This window comes from Dermacentor andersoni, chromosome 6 (assembly GCF_023375885.2).
Source record: "Dermacentor andersoni chromosome 6, qqDerAnde1_hic_scaffold, whole genome shotgun sequence".
Classification (NCBI taxonomy): Eukaryota; Metazoa; Arthropoda; class Arachnida; order Ixodida; family Ixodidae; genus Dermacentor; species Dermacentor andersoni.
In genome coordinates this window covers 6,387,313-6,403,307 of record NC_092819.1, presented here as the reverse complement: position 1 = coordinate 6,403,307, position 15,995 = coordinate 6,387,313, and the positions used below count along the sequence as shown (strand labels likewise).

Genomic DNA, 15,995 nt, shown 5'->3' with positions numbered 1-15,995 from the left:
TGTTGGAGGAATTAGCAGGCAGTAAATGGGATATAATAGGGCTCAGTGAGGTTAATAGGACAAAAGAAGCATATACAGTGCTAAAAAGTGGGCACGTCCTGTGCTACCAGGGCTTAGCAGAGAGACGAGAACTAGGAGTCAGATTCCTGATTAATAAGCCTATAGCTGGTAACATACAGGAATTCTATAGCATTAACGAGAGGGTGGCAGGTCTTGTTGTGAAACTTAATGAGAGGTACAAATTGAAGGTCGTATAGGTCTATGCCCCTACATCCAGTCATGATGACCAGGAAGTCATGAAGACGTGGAATCGGCGATGGGTAAAGTCAAAACAAAATACACTATACATGTATGGATGGGCGACCTCAAAGCCAGGGTAGGCAAGAAGCAAGCTGGAGAAAAGTCAGTGGGGGAATATGGCATAGCTTATAGGAATAGCAGGGGAGAGTTATTAGTAGAGTTTGCAGAATGGAATAATTTGCGGATAATGAATACCTTCTTTCGCAAGCGGGATAACCGAAAGTGGACATGGAGGAGCCCGAATGACGAGACTAGAAATGAAATAGACCTCATACTCTGCGCCCTGGCATCATACAAGATGTGGACGTGCTCAGCAAGGTGCGCTGCAGTGACCATAGGATGGTAAGGTATCGAATTATCCTGGACTTGAGGAGGGAACGGAAGAGATTGGTGCATAAGAAGCCAATCAATAAGTTAGCGGTAAGAGGGAAAATAGAGGAATACGGAATCAAGCTACAGAACAGGTACATGTATTCGGCTTTAACTCAGGAAGAGGCCCTTAGTGTTTAAGCAATGAATGACAATCTTATGGGCATCATTAAGGAGTGTGCAATAGAAGTCGGTGGTAACTTCGTTAGACAGGACACCGGTAAGCTATCGCAGGAGACGAAAGATCTGATTAGGAAACGCCAATGTATGAAAGCCTCTAACTCTACAGCTACAATAGAACTGACAGAACTTTCGAAGTTAATCAACAAGCGTAAGATAGCTGACATAAGGAAGTATAATATTGCTACGGAACAATATGTGCGATCACGAAAAGGCGAGCAGTGCGAAGACGACGACGACGATGAGAAGCTAGCGCGGGCTGTTGCCTCTTGGACAAGCGCAGCGTATTTTCTTGTAAATATACTTGTACATAGCTTTTCGTCTGCGTCTTCCTATGTAACATATCTGGTGGAGGTGGACGTTCCCTGTACCTCGTCACGGAGCTTCGCAGTGGACGGTACGTCGAGCCTTCCTTCATGGCTCCCGGCGACGACAACCACACTCCCCTGGCTCCGACACCTGCTGCCAATTCGACGACCTATATCACTCTCCCCGCTCCCCATGATCCTGGCGTATTCTCGGGCAAAGATGGGGAAGACGTCGATGACTGGATCAGCCTGTATGAACACGTCAGCCGCAATAACCGGTGGGACCCTACTTTTATGCTCGCCAATGTCGTCTTTTACCTCAGTGGCACACCTAGAGTTTGGTATCGCACGCACGAAGATGAGCTCACCAGTTGGGATTCACTTAAGACACAGCTTCGGGACTTGTTTGGCAACCCCTACGGTCACAAACTTGCCGCGCAGAAGGCGCTTTCCGGCCGTGTGCAGACGTCAACAGAGCCCTATGTCACGTACATTCAGGACGTCTTGGCTCTGTGCTGCAAAGTTGACACTCACATGACTGAGTCCGACAAGGTTGCCCACATCCTCAATGGCATTGCCGATGACGCCTTCAACTTGCTCATTTGCAACAACGTAGCGACGGTGGATGCTGTTATAAAAGAGTGCCGCCGCCTGGAACTCGCTAAAAGCCGACGTATTGACCAGCAGTTTGCCCGTCTGCCCAACACCCCAGCGACATCTTCCTGTGCCGACACTCCTCGTCCCAACAACACTGCCGATGTTACCAGGATCGTCCAGCGTGAGATCGAGGCCGCCTATCCGGCTGCCTTCGACTCCAGTCCCACCAACACATCTGCAGTCACGGTCTCACTGATCCAGGCAGTTGTCCGCCAAGAGTTCGAAAACATGGGTCTTCACACCATGTGCTCGGCCCATCGTCCTGATACCCGCCCGGCTTCTTCGATTCCACCCCGTCCCGCACCTTCTTACCCACCATGTTTCCGCAACCCATCTGAATGGTGCACTGCTGACGACAAGCCCATTTGTTTCCACTGCCATCGAATCGGGCACATTTCTCGGCACTGTTGCAGTCGCTGGAGTTCCCTGACCCGGTCTACTTATACCGCCTACTCTCGCCCCCCAGGTGGCCCTTCTTGTCCCTATGCCCCACGCTCCGATAACGCCGCCGCTGATTCTCCTGCACCGAACCGCTCCTATTCTCGTTTGCCTTCGCCCCAACAACGACAATCTCGCTCTCCCCAGCCCCGTCGCTCCTATTCGCCGACTCCCTTCGGACGACGCTCCCAGCCGGAAAACTAGACGATGCAGCGCCTCGAGGTGACACTGCATTGCTCCCTACGCCGCCAAATCCTCTACTGACGTTTCCCACTCATCTGAACCTTCTTGACGTGCAAGTCGACGGTGTTTCTGTGTCTGCACTCATAGACACTGGGGCGCATTTGTCCGTAATGAGCGCTGACCTTCGTAACCGGCTCAAGAAAATTATCACGCCCGCCACGACGCATGTTGTCCGTGTTGCCGATGGCGGAACAGCCCCCGTAATTGGTATGTGTACCGCCCGCGTCTCCTTCGCCAATCGCTCAACGATCGTGCTATTCACAGTCATCGCCCACTGTCCCCATGACATCATCCTTGGCTTAGACTTCCTATCCGCACATTCTGCTCTCATCGATTGTTCCGCCAGTACTCTCCGCCTTGACCTGCCTGTTCTAGATCCTGCTGAACCACACCCCAGTCGCCTCAGTTCCGTCGACTTCGTTTGCTTGCCACCTTCGGCACTGACCTACGTTGACCTAGTGTCTTCCCCACCAGTCCCCGACGGTTACTACATCGCGGCTCTTATGCAAGACGTCCTCCTTACACACGGGATCACAGTACCTCATACAGTTTTATCTATTACGGCGAATTCCGTCTGCCTGCCAGTGGTCAACTTTGGCTTGACGACACAAGTGCTGCCACGCGGGATGTAAATGGCCCAGCTTTGCTCATTTGCGGATCACTCAGTAGCATCCATTGCAGTAGACGACACTGCATCCGATGCTCCTCTACCATCGCAGTCGGCAAATTGTACCATCGCTGACTTACAGAAAATGATTGCGCCCGACTTGCCGTCCGAGCACGCTCGTGAACTCTACCGCGTTCTGTTTTCCTACCACGATATTTTTTACTTTAACGATCGTTTTTTGGCCCAAACTACAGCTGTTAAACATCGCATTAATACCGGCGATGCCCCTCCTATTCATCGCTGCCCGTATCGAGTGTCACCAGCTGAGCGTCAAGTTATTCACGCAGAAGTTCACAAAATGCTTGCCAAGAACATTATTGAACCATCATATAGTCCATGGGCGTCACCTGTTGTACTGGTCAAAAAGAAGGATGGCTCATGGCGCTTTTGCGTGGACTATCGGCACCTTAACAGGGGTACCAAAAAGGACGTGTATCCCCTACCTCGAATTGATGACGCCCTTGACTGCTTCCACGGTGCTCGCTATTTCTCCTCTATTGACCTTCGCTCTGGCTACTGGCAGATTGCCGTGGAAGATCTCGACCGCGAGAAGACTGCTTTTGTAACACCCGACGGTCTTTATCAATTCAAAGTGATGCTGTTCGGTCTATGTAACGCCCCTGCCACTTTTGAACGCATGATGGACTCCCTTCTTCAGGGTTTCAAATGGTCCACGTGCCTGTGCTACTTGGATGACGTTATCATATTCTCCCTAACGTTCGCTACGCACCTCGAGCGCCTCTCAGCAGTCCTGGACGTTTTTCGTCGAGCCGGTCTGCAACTCAACGCATCGAAGTGTCAATTCGGCCGTCGCCACATTACCGTCCTTGGACATTTCGTTGACGCGAACGGAGTGCAACCGGACCCAGGCAAGACCCATGCTGTTGCGCACTTCCCTGTTCCGAAGTGTGTCAAGGATGTGCGCAGCTTCATCGGCCTTTGTTCGTACTTCCGCCGTTTCGTGAGAAATTTCGCCGCCATAGCACGACCACTAACCGAGCTTTTGAAAAAAGACGCCCCTTTCCAGTGGGGCGATAACGAGGCGTCTGCATTCTCACATCTAATTGACATTCTCACAACGCCTCCCGTTCTGGCCCATTTCGATCCTTCTACGCCTATCGAAGTCCGTACTGATGCCAGCGGTCACGGAATTGGCGCAGTACTGGCACAACGCCAGCATGGCCACGACCGTGTTATCGCTTACGCCAGCAGGCTCCTCTCACCCGCGGAGCGCAACTATTCCATCACTGAGCGTGAGTGTCTGGCCCTAGTTTGGGTGGTTGCGAAATTCCGCCCATACTTATATGGCCAACCCTTTTCCGTTGTCACAGACCATCACGCGCTTTGCTGGTTATGCTCACTGAAAGATCCTACAGGAAGACTTGGTCGCTGGGCCTTACGCCTCCAAGAATATTCGTATACTGTCACCTATAAATCTGGCCGTCTACACAAGGACGCTGACTGCCTGTCTCGCTACCCGGTCGACGAGCCTGACGACGCTGACAGTAGTAGCGCCAGCAGCATTTTCTCTGTGTCTGCCTTCGCTAACATCGCCGATGAGCAGTACCGAGACCCATCGCTGCGAGCACTTATCGAGCGTCTGCGCTCAACACCTACCGACGCATCCGTTCACCGTTATGTCCTCCAGGGTGGCATTCTGTATCGAAGGAACTTCCTCCCTGACGGCTCTGATCTTCTTGTGCCAAAACAGCTACGACAGACTGTGCTCTTTGAGATGCATGACGCACCCACTGCAGGACATCTTGGGATAACCCGTACGTACAACCGCGTCCGCCGCCGCTTCTATTGGCCTGGTCTCGCTCGCTCCGTTCGACGCTATGTTGCTGCCTGTGATCCCTGCCAGCGTCGGAAAACACCTAAGGTGCTACCTGCCGGTCATCTCCAGCCGATCACCGTCCCTGTAGAACCGTTCTTTCGTGTTGGATTAGACTTGCTCGGTCCCTTTCCCACGTCATCCTCTGGGAACAAATGGGTAGCCGTCGCGACTGATTACGCCACCCGATACGCTATCACTCGGGCTCTCCCTACCAGTTGCGCCACTGACGTCGCGGACTTTCTCTTGCGTGACATTATCTTGCTTCATGGCGCCCCGCGACAGCTGCTTATTGACCGTGGGCAAAACTTCCTCTCGAAAGTTATCGCTGACATTGTGCGTTCCTGCTCCATTCAACACAAACTGACTACCTCATACCATCCTCAAACCAATGGCCTGACAGAGCAGTTAAACCGTACTCTTACCGATATGCTGTCCAAGTACGTTTCCAAAGACCACCACGACTGGGACATTGCCCTTCCTTACGTAACATTTGCGTACAATTCTTCCCGGCACGACACCGCCGGATTTTCTCCATTTTATCTACTGTACGGTCGCGAACCTACCTTGCCCCTAGACACGGCACTTCCTCCTGCTGCGATCTCAACAAGCGAGTATGCGCGCGACGCCATTGCCCTCGCCGACCATGCACGCCAGCTTGCCCGTGCTCGACTGACGGCCTCACAAGCCACTCAGCAGTGTCATTACAACGCCCACCATCGTGACGTACAGTTTTCGCCTGGTGCGCTCGTGCTCCTGTGGTCGCCCTCCCGTCACGTCGGACTTTCAGAGAAGCTCCTTTCGCGATACACAGGGCCCTACCGCGTGCTGCGCCAGGTGACGCCTGTGACTTACGAAATTGCTCCTGTGGGTTCAACCTCGTCCTCTCTTCTGGCATCAAGTGATGCCGTGCATGTCAGTAGGCTCAAGGCCTACTACACTGCTTCCGAGTCCGATCTTTAGTTGCTCCGGGACAGCACTTTTGCAGCCGGGGGTAGTGCTACGGAACAATATGCACGATCACGAAAAGGCGAGCAGTGCGAAGAAGATGATGACAATGAGAAGCTAGCGCGGGCTGTTGCCTCTTGGCCAAGCGCAGCGTATTTTCTTGTAAATATACTTGTACATAGCTTTTCGTCTGCGTCTTCCTACGTAACAATATGATAAGAATTGAGCATGCTCTCAGAAACGAAGAAAACCTAAAAGCAGTGAAGAAGAAACTAGGAATAGGCAGGAATCAGATGTATGCGTTAAGAGACAATGCCGGCAATATCATTACTAATATGGATAAGATTGTTCAAGTGGCTGAGGAGTTCTATAGAGATTTATACAGTACCAGTGGCACCCACACAGATAATGGAAGAGGGAACAGTCAAGAGGAATTTGACATCCCACAAGTAACGCTGGAAGAAGTAAAGAAAGCCTTGGGAGCTATGCAAAGGGGAAAGGCCGCTGGGGAGGATCAGGTTACAGCAGATTTGTTGAAGGATGGTGGGCAGATTGTTCTAGAGAAACTGGCCACCCTGTATACGCAATGCGTCATGACCTCGAGCGTACGGGAATCTCGGAAGAACGCCAACATAATATTAATCCATAAGAAAGGGGACGCCAAAGACTTTAAAAATTATAGACCGATTAGCTTACTGTCCGTTGTCTACAAAGTATTTACTAAGGTAATCGCAAATAGAATCAGGAACACCTTAGACTTCTGTCAACCAAAGGACCAGGCAGGATTTCGTAAAGGCTACTCAACAATAGACCATATTCCCACTATCAATCAGGTGATAGAGAAATGTGCGAAATATAACCAACCCTTACATATGGCTTTCATTGATTACGAGAAAGCGTTCAATTCAGTCGAAGCCTCAGCAGTCATGCAGGCATACGGAATCAGGGTGTAGCCGAGCCGTATGTAAAAATACTGAAAGATATCTATGTATAGTGGCTCCATAGCCACCATAGTCCATAAAGAAAGCAACAAAATCCCAATACAGAAGGGCGTTAGGCAGGGAGATACAATCTCTCCAATGCTATTCACAGCGTGTTTACAGGAAGTATTCAGAGACCTGGATTGGGAAGAATTGGGGATAAGAGTTAATGGAGAATACCTTAGTAACTTGCGATTCGCTGATGATATTGTCTTGCTTAGTAACTCAGGGGACCAATTGCAATGCATGCTTATTGACCTGGACATGCAATGCAGAAGGGTGGGTCTAAAAATTAATCTGCAGAAAAGTAATGTTTAACAGTCTTGGAAGATAAATGCAGTTTACGATAGGTAGCGAGGTACTGGAAGTGGTAAGGGAATACATCTACTTAGGGCAGGTAGTGACCGCGGATACGGATCATGAGACTGAAATAATCAGAAGAATAAGAATGGGCTGGGGTGCATTTGGCAAGCATTCTCAGATCATGAACAGCAGGTTGCCATTATCCCTCAAGAGAAAAGTGTAGAACAGCTGTGTCTTACCAGTACTCACGTACGGGGCAGAAACCTGGAGGCTTACGAAAAGGGTTCTACTTAAATTGAGGACGACGCAACAAGCTATGGAAAGAAGAATGATAGGTGTAACGTTAAGGGGATAAGAAATGAGCAGATTGAGTGAGGGAACAAACATCTTAGTTGAAATCAAGAAAAAGAAATGGGCATGGGCAGGGCATGTAATGAGGAGGGAAGATAATCGGTGGTCATTAAGGGTTACAGACTGGATTCCAAGGGAAAGGAAGCATAGCAGGGGGTGGCAGAATGTTAGGTAGACGGATGAGATTAAGAAGTTTGCATGGACAACATGGCCACAATTAGCACATGACCAGGATAGTTGGAGAAGTAAGGGAGAGGCCTTTGCCCTGCAGTGAGCGTAGCCAGGCTGATGATGATGATGATGATGATGACAGTTGATAAAACTACTATCCTTTCTTCGTACAGCTAACTGCTAATTTTCTATCACAATCGCTGCTCCGGCTTTCAGGCGGAACTGCGAGTTTTTTTTTTCTCCAAATCCGCCATTAGCCCTCTGTGATAGATCAAAATGGCTTGGGCCTCGCCCATCCATATGGGCAGGGTTCAAGCCATTTTGACATATTATGAAGAGCTATATGGGCCAGGCCTGAGCAATTGTGACCTATCAACAAGGGCTAATGGCAGACTTAAAATAAAAACAGATTGGAATAGTTTTACGTTATCCTGGCCATGTATACATCTGCTGCAGTTGATTACTAACCAGTGGGCATCATTCTTATATAATTTTATGTAAATACACGCAAAGTATCGGCTGTAAAAAAAAAATGTGACAGAATTATGTTTTCTCTTGCATCCGCCAAGAACTGAAACCTAAGCAACTTTGCAATACTACTACTATACGCAGAACTTCACGTACACAAAGCAAGTGGAACAATGATACGGTAGGAGTATGCAGAGAAAATGTTTCTGCGACTTGTTGGCAGTGGTAATGAATCACATTTAGCTCAACCATGTTACACCTTAATCAGGTACATGGAAATAACCTGATTGGGTTGTTTAGAAGTGCACAGACATCAAAACCACATACAGTCGAACCCAACTATATCCAACCCGTTTACATCTAATTATTCTGTATATCAAACAATTTCTGAACACAGTATAATTACAATGAGTATATCTAGCAAAAGTTACGCTTACATCGAACGAAAATAGGAGCGCCTCCCGATATATAGAACATCAAGCGGCGGAAAGTGCCCCCAAAAGTTGGCTTTCCCTCGCGAGAGTGGGGAAACCTGGCAGCGCGGCTCCATCAAACCTCTCTCCCTACCGTGACTGCGCTGCGTTGAGTGAGCCATCAACACCCCCCTGCAAAAAATGATCCTAACCCGCCCGCAGCGCTTGTTCAGACTGCCAATCAGAAGCTCTTGTGCCTTCGTCGTGCAAGTTGGAGCAAGTGCGAGTTTTCTCGCTGCTTTTCAGGTTCATTGTGTTTGCACCTTGTGGGCCTTCTCCCGCAGCATTGCTGTGATGAAGCAGCAGAATTCACCTTTCACAGCAAAGTTTGAAATCATAAATCGGTTCGTACGTGGGGAGAAGTCGGATGCCCCGCAGTCGCAGTGTGCAAGTCTCCAAGGAGCAATCTCAGCACGGTCTGGAAAAATAAGGGGCAGATTAGGGCTAAAGCGGACAAACTCGCGACCCAATGCCCGTGGCGCCCAACGCGTACGCACGGCCGTGTAGAGGTGGTTCATCCGAAATTGCTTCAGACGTGTCGGCTTCCACGTGCCCGGTGGTGACTGTAAATTCTGATGTGTGCGACGAAGCCATTACTGCTGTTGCCGAAGTTTGGAGCGGGCTGTCAGAATTTCCGGAAGCTGTTGACAACGGTCGACGAGTTTGTGAGTACAGATGATGGTGTTGCGACCATGCTAGAGCCCGAAAACAGAGACTACATTGCAGACATCGTACCGAGCACAAGTGAAAGTGGGCACAATGAGGAAAGCAATGACGGTCCTTTGCACAGGACCTCCGAGGTGACTGGTGCACTCGCCCTAGTTCAATTCTTCTGTGCGAATGTCAAAGGTTGCAGCCTCAATTGCTCCGACTCCTTAGACAATGTGGAGAAGTGCGTGCCTCGCGGGCAGCGAAATTGCCCAAGCAGAAAAGAATACAGGACTATTTCATGCAAAACTAAGCTAGTTTCTTCAATAAAGTGATTTTATAAATGGTATGTGCTTTTATGACATCCAATTATTCAGCAACCTTATATCGAATTATGCTCTATATCGAACTTATAGGTATTGTTTTTTGCTAGTTCGATATAGCTGAGTTCGACTGCATTTCATTTTTTTTAACCAATGCCAAGATACACTATTGTTGTCCCCCTTCCCCCGCCCCCTTCAAAAAAAGAACCTTTCTTGCTCCGTTAATTTTCAGCTGTCTGCTACTAAATCATTTCAGTTTCATGAAGTCAGCTGCCACATCTTATCACATCCCTCAAATAACATCTATGTGAAAGTGCTTTCTAAATTAATCTAATATGGATTCTATGTCCTTCAATGACAAAGACAACTTCCTGCAGATTTTTCCAGTGGTTTCTGGGCCACAATGATTGACCTTGACAAAAGCCAAATGTGCACATCTCGTTTCATTTCTTTGTACATACTGAGGTTCCACACTGCTGTCAGTTCAACAGATTCAAGAACACAAGGCTAATTCTGAGTCTGTTATTGAAATATTTTTGTTATAAAGACTAAGTATGCATTGTTGCAGGGAAGGAACACACCCAAAATGGCACCCTTTGTAAGCATCGAGCCATGCCTGGGCTCACAAAATGGACAAATTCCATCTGTCAGCAAGTGCCACAGAAATGTTACCTGGCACAGCTCATCCCTGAGGGAGCCCTGAGGACAGAAGTCTTGCACCAAGGCTGCCCCACTTTCATTGACACAGCCAAGGCAAAAAGGCAACACATTCGGGTGCTGTAAAATAGAATAAACCACCATGAGTGATCTAACCACAAACATAACATAGATGTAAACAAAAGTGCCATTCTCTTGCTTTGTGCATTTTAACATTAACCACTTTCATTGTTGAGAAGTAGTGGCTTGGATGTATCAGAATGAAGGAGCCTCTGAAGTAGATAAAAGTGACGTTTTAAAAAACAAAAGAATTTAGTAGATGATCTCAGAGAAAAAGAAAGACTTGACAGCAGTGTGTCAGAATAGAATAAAAACAAAAACAGAAAAATTGAAAGAAACTATTTTTGACCGGAACAAGAACATACCGAAATATTTTTTCATCAGTTTTTGGTTCAAGGGGAAAGTCAGCAATCCGAAACAACCAACGTCAGGCAACGACAGCATTAGCACATATCTCAGGGGTCCGCATCAGCATGCACCTCGGGCAGGGATAGTGCGGGTGATAGCCGGTCGAGTGCTCCACTAAGTTAAGCCTGCCGCTCGGTGCACTAGCAGATCGGCATTGTAGCAGAACCTAGAGCTTGCGCACCGAAGAGTTCATCGTTTCAGTCTCTACGGGTACGCTGTGTTAATGTCCGTTTTATTGTTCGTTTAAGTTCGTTTTATCGGAACAGTGGTCTCGCATTTCAGCAAACACACTTGATGACGTGCTGCTTCGGAGATCATGCGCAGTAACTTGAGTCAAGGCACTGAGCAATGAATTATTGAAAGCAATGAATACAATGTTTTTATTGTTACTCTGCTTCGAAAATTTTTACGTGCAAACAAAAACCATTATGAAGCATTACCGATCTTTTTTTTGTTCCAGAGCAGAACCGGTACGGAACTTTTTTTCAGTGGAACGAAACTAAAACCAGAACGAAAGACATTTAGTTCCAACACCCTGCTTGAGAGAGTGAAGAGAAGAGGGGAGGACAGCAAATGAATACACCGCCAAAAGAAACAGCAGTTATGTTTTTTAAGACGTTAAATGTGCTAAGCTACAGGTCCTTCGTAATTCAGAAAGCCCCATATATATGAGCATTACATGAGCAAGGTAAGACAGACTACATCACCAAAATATTTTTCACAGTACATTCAGCAAAATGTCCTTTTTTCACTGCCACGAAATGAATTTTATAGGTAAATCAAGACAGTTATGGTAAGCATATTTTCCACTTTTAAAAGTGTAAAGCATTAGTAGTAAGCATTACTGTACAACCAACATAGCGCTAAACATGGTTGGTAAAGGCAAGTACGAATATTGATTAAAGTTTATTCCTTCAGAGTATGTTGCAGTGCTGTGTAGCCAGTCATAAGCATGCTGTAGCTCCAAAACTTTGTGCCCAAACTTCAACTTTACAGCAGACTCCCATTGAGACGAACTCGAAGGGACTATGAAAATTTGTTCATCTTATCAGAAGAATAATTGGCAGCATGACCAGGTGTCCCCAGATATCTTGCTTGAAAACAGTAAATGAAGTAGACTTACAACAGGGGAAAAATGACATAAAAAGCAATTATTTAGCTGAAATTAATAGCAAACTGTCTTCAAGTGGTACTCTTGCTTGGTTTCATCCAGTCCATGATGGATGTTTGGCACTTCTGTGCAAATCGGTGAGCAGCCACAAACGATGTCATCTTACCTAATGACCTTAAAAATCCTTCTGTGCCTTCTTGCTGCTGGAAAAAGTTCACAAGGGAGTTCAAGCAGGCATCTGCCATCTCACAGGTCATTGGTGCGGGCTCCGAGCTTGCGGTGGTGCATGGCCGTTCTTAGTTGGTAGAGCGATTTGTCTGGTTAATTCCGATAACGAACTAGACTCTAGCCCATTAAATAGGTGCGGGCTTCCCAGCACCTTACAACCTTAGAGGAACAAGTGGCTCCTAGCCGCACGAAACAGAGTAATAACAGGTCTGTGATGCCCTTAGATGTCCGGGGCCGCACGCGCGCTACGCTGAAGGAAGCAGCATGCTTTTATCCCTGTCTGAAAGGACTGGGTAAACCGCGGAACTTCTTTCGTGATTGGGATAGGGGCTTGCAATTGTTCCCCTTGAACGAGGAATTCCCAGTAAGCACGAGTCATAAGCTCGCGTTGATTACGTCCCTGCCCTTTGTACACACTGCCCGTCGCTACTACCGATTCATTGAGCGACATTGAGCGATGTGGGGAAGGAGAAATGAGGCAAAGCATCGCGGAGGAGGAAAGTAGGTGAAGGCGTGCTGGATTGACCCCCTCTGGCAGTTGCTACAGGTTTTGTTTGCGATTCGGACGTAACAAGTTCGTCTCGTGATAACAATGTCCTTGCGTGCTGTATGCTGTATGTGCAAGCTGATGATGGTGGCTCAATCTTGCTTGCGCAAAGGGGGAAATGGGGGTGGGATGCCATCTTCCGTGATGCGCATGGCATGGGGGGAGAAGGGAGTGGGGTGTTTTACTTCGTCCGCATGCGGTCGTGTGGGCTTTATCTTGAAAGCGATCTGCGCTGGGGGCACAGTCTAGGTGGGCTGATGGGTTGTAGCTTTGTGTACGCTGTATTCTTGTCGCTTAGTTTGCGTTGAAGTGATAGACAGCATGAAGGTCACTTTGCTCGCTGCTACTGCCACGACTCCTCACGCCAGCATTCTCACAGCCAGTGTCCGCGGTCATTGAGTGTGATGTCTTCATGTTTGCCTGTGTGCACCGACACCATGCTTGTCAATTCAGTAAGCGAATGAAAGAGGCATTCTATTCAGCGGCTGCTGTGTATGGCGTGGCCACATGAGCCCCGCCTGGAATACAATCTGCAATGCGGACAGTCCAGGTGCACCGAAGGCCAATAGCTTCATGTGCACTATAACACCCGTACGCTTGCACGTCACCTGTGTTGACGAAGTGAAACATCACTGTCGCTTTTTGTTTTCTCCTCTTGTTTTCGCCTCAATGTGTGCGCCACCGGGTGCTGCACACTGAGGCACCCTAGCCTGCAGGATCAGTGGCGGTCACTCTGAAAGTTTGCCTTAACTGAAGAGGTCATCTGAAGCAGTTCGTCTCAAGCGGATTCTTTTGCATTGAGTCTATAGAAAACCAAACAAACATTCCCATGTTGTTCGTTATATACGAGAATTCGACTTAACCGAGTTCACCTTAACAAGAGTTCACTGTATAGTGTGGGAATACAAGAATGCTACTGTCTATTTTTATTTTTCCTAGTTCATGTTTTGATATAAGCATGCAGGCTACTACTATACAGACAGAATCTATGAAGACACCACATACCTGTATGGTGGTGAGCAACTTGAGAGCCACTTGCAAATCCTTGACACTGAGGTAGAAATCGGGACCCAGAGGAACCTAGGCATATGAGTTGACCAACAGAAGGAACGCAGTTCATGCTTGCACCCATCACACCAGGTTCCTTTCACACTTTTACTGGCCACCAGACCAAAGGTTTGCCCTTCATTCAGTGATGGTTAGGCCACTAGCAGAGGCAGCTTGTATCACAAAATTACATCATGCCCACTCAATCAAAGTGCACAATACATGGCTTGCCTTGGGTGCTAAAAGGCCTGTGACCACCATTTAGCATCAGCAGCTCGGGAGACTTGATGTGCAGTAGCAATATTGCAGACTCACTTGCAATGATAGTGAAAGTTTGCCATTGATTTGTACAGTGAGAGTCACATTTAGTAATATACAGGTTTATGTACTCGCTTCATGAAATACTGTAGTAGTAATGCATGCAGCTGAATGCAGCTATATTTATCTCATTATCACAGCTGCATGGAAGCTCAAATGAAACATGCCCTTTGATTGTGCAGTCAGTCGTTAGCTGCACAAACCATAAGTAAAGCTGTGACATCAGCGTAGCCCACTTGTGGCAGCATGACTTGGCAGGCCACACCTTATGCATTTTGGCTGAGTAGCTATGAACACACAATGCCACCCTATATGTGTGTGTATTTTACCAGCACAGTGCACTTAAAGAACTGCATTTAACTGACAATATTTGCGCCTCTACTTAAATATGCCTTTGACTATATGCACAACTCTATGCCATTTTTAACAAAGCTCACTTTAAAAACGTAAGTAAAACCAGGTTCTGAAAGAATCTTTTATGCTGAATCCTTAAAAAAAAGAAAGAAAGGAAGAAAGAGAAAAGGAAAAGAAAGGACTATGAATACTGCTGGCAATGTGGGAACAGTGCAGCGGTCTTCATCATTATTATCAAATAAATGGCCACATTCAGTATGCCTTCTACAGGCTTTACATCCGTATGCACTAATATTTTACCCCCCCCCCCCCTTCTTCCTTATTCATTTTACTGGGCAACTTAATTCTAGCTGCATGGAAAAAATATCATTCCCACAATGCTAGCCCACTCCACATCATGGCAAATGCCCTTGAATCGATGCTGCATCACATCAACTGAAATGACTTTGGCTGCTATACCGAGCTCTTCCATAGTGAGGAGTTGAGAACAAAGCAGATAAATGTGCAATAAAATAAACACAGCCACCGCTGTCATTCTTAGAGTTTTGCTTGCAATACTTTTGAAAAGTAGCTCACCCACATCAGCAATCGAGGCTTGTCCTTGAGGTCGCCTTTGTGGCGGACCATAAAGTACTGTTTCCGAAATCGCCATCCTGAAGCCAGAGAAGTAAAATACGCATACTCAGTGTATCACACTCCTTAAAAAAAATCTTACACCAAGAAGTCTGTTCTCAAATGGCAGTTCTATCATACTGTGCACAAAGTGCTCTGTTAAAGTAATCTTTAAAAATGCAAAAGTAGCCATGCCGGAGACTTTTTTTCGTGTGCCACTTTCCCCGAGCCCTTTTCATCATCATCTCTCTGCGATCTCCAATTACCCCTGTCCTGCACTAACCGATTCCAACTAGTGCCTGCGAATTTTTAAAATTTCGTCTTCTGCCGTCCTCGATTGCGTTTCCCTTCCCTTGGTACGCATTCTGTAACCCTAATGGTCCACTGGTTATCTAAGCTGCACATTACAGGACCTGCCCAGCTCCATTTCTTTCTCTTAATGTCAATTAGAATATCGGCTATCCCTGTTTGCTCTCTGATCCACACCGCTCTCTTCCTGTCTCTTAATGTTACGTCTAACATTCTTCATTTCATCACTCTTTGCGCGGTCCTTAACTTCTTTTCGAGCTTCTGTGTCAGTCTCCAAGCTTTTGCCCCATATGTCAGCACCAGTAGAATGCATTGATTGTACACCTTCCTTTTTAATGATAATGGTAAGCTTCCAGTCAAGATCTGACAATGTCTGCCGAATGCGCTCCAACCCATTTTTATTCTGCAACTTTCCTTCTGATGAACAGGGTACCCTGTGAGTAGTTGACCTAGGTAAACATACTCCTTCACAGAGCAGCAGAAGCTTGATGTGGGCGAGTTAGTTTTGCATACTTGATGAAAAGAGCGCTACGAAGACGAGGACTAAAAGAACAACATGTATGACGGACAAGGCGCTATGGAGACCAAGGAGACCACTATGGAGACAAGACACTGGAGACCAACTGGTGATCCTGAACTCTTGTTCCCTTGCCCAGCTATTAATCATTATCTTTGTCTTCTGC

At 47.3% G+C, this 15,995-nt stretch overlaps 1 protein-coding gene across 1 annotated transcript in view; it reads right to left on the bottom strand.

Annotated features, from left to right (window-relative positions):
• The window catches only part of LOC126521632 (PX domain-containing protein kinase-like protein), an 85,203-nt gene that overhangs the window by 55,742 nt on the left and 13,466 nt on the right, over positions 1-15,995 (bottom strand). Inside the window, exons 5-7 of the mRNA XM_050170333.3 lie at positions 14,968-15,044; positions 13,678-13,752; positions 10,334-10,438 (exon numbers count right to left, since the gene is read on the bottom strand). Coding sequence (XP_050026290.1) covers positions 10,334-10,438; positions 13,678-13,752; positions 14,968-15,044 — 257 coding nt within the window. The remainder of the gene's footprint in view (positions 1-10,333; positions 10,439-13,677; positions 13,753-14,967; positions 15,045-15,995) is intronic.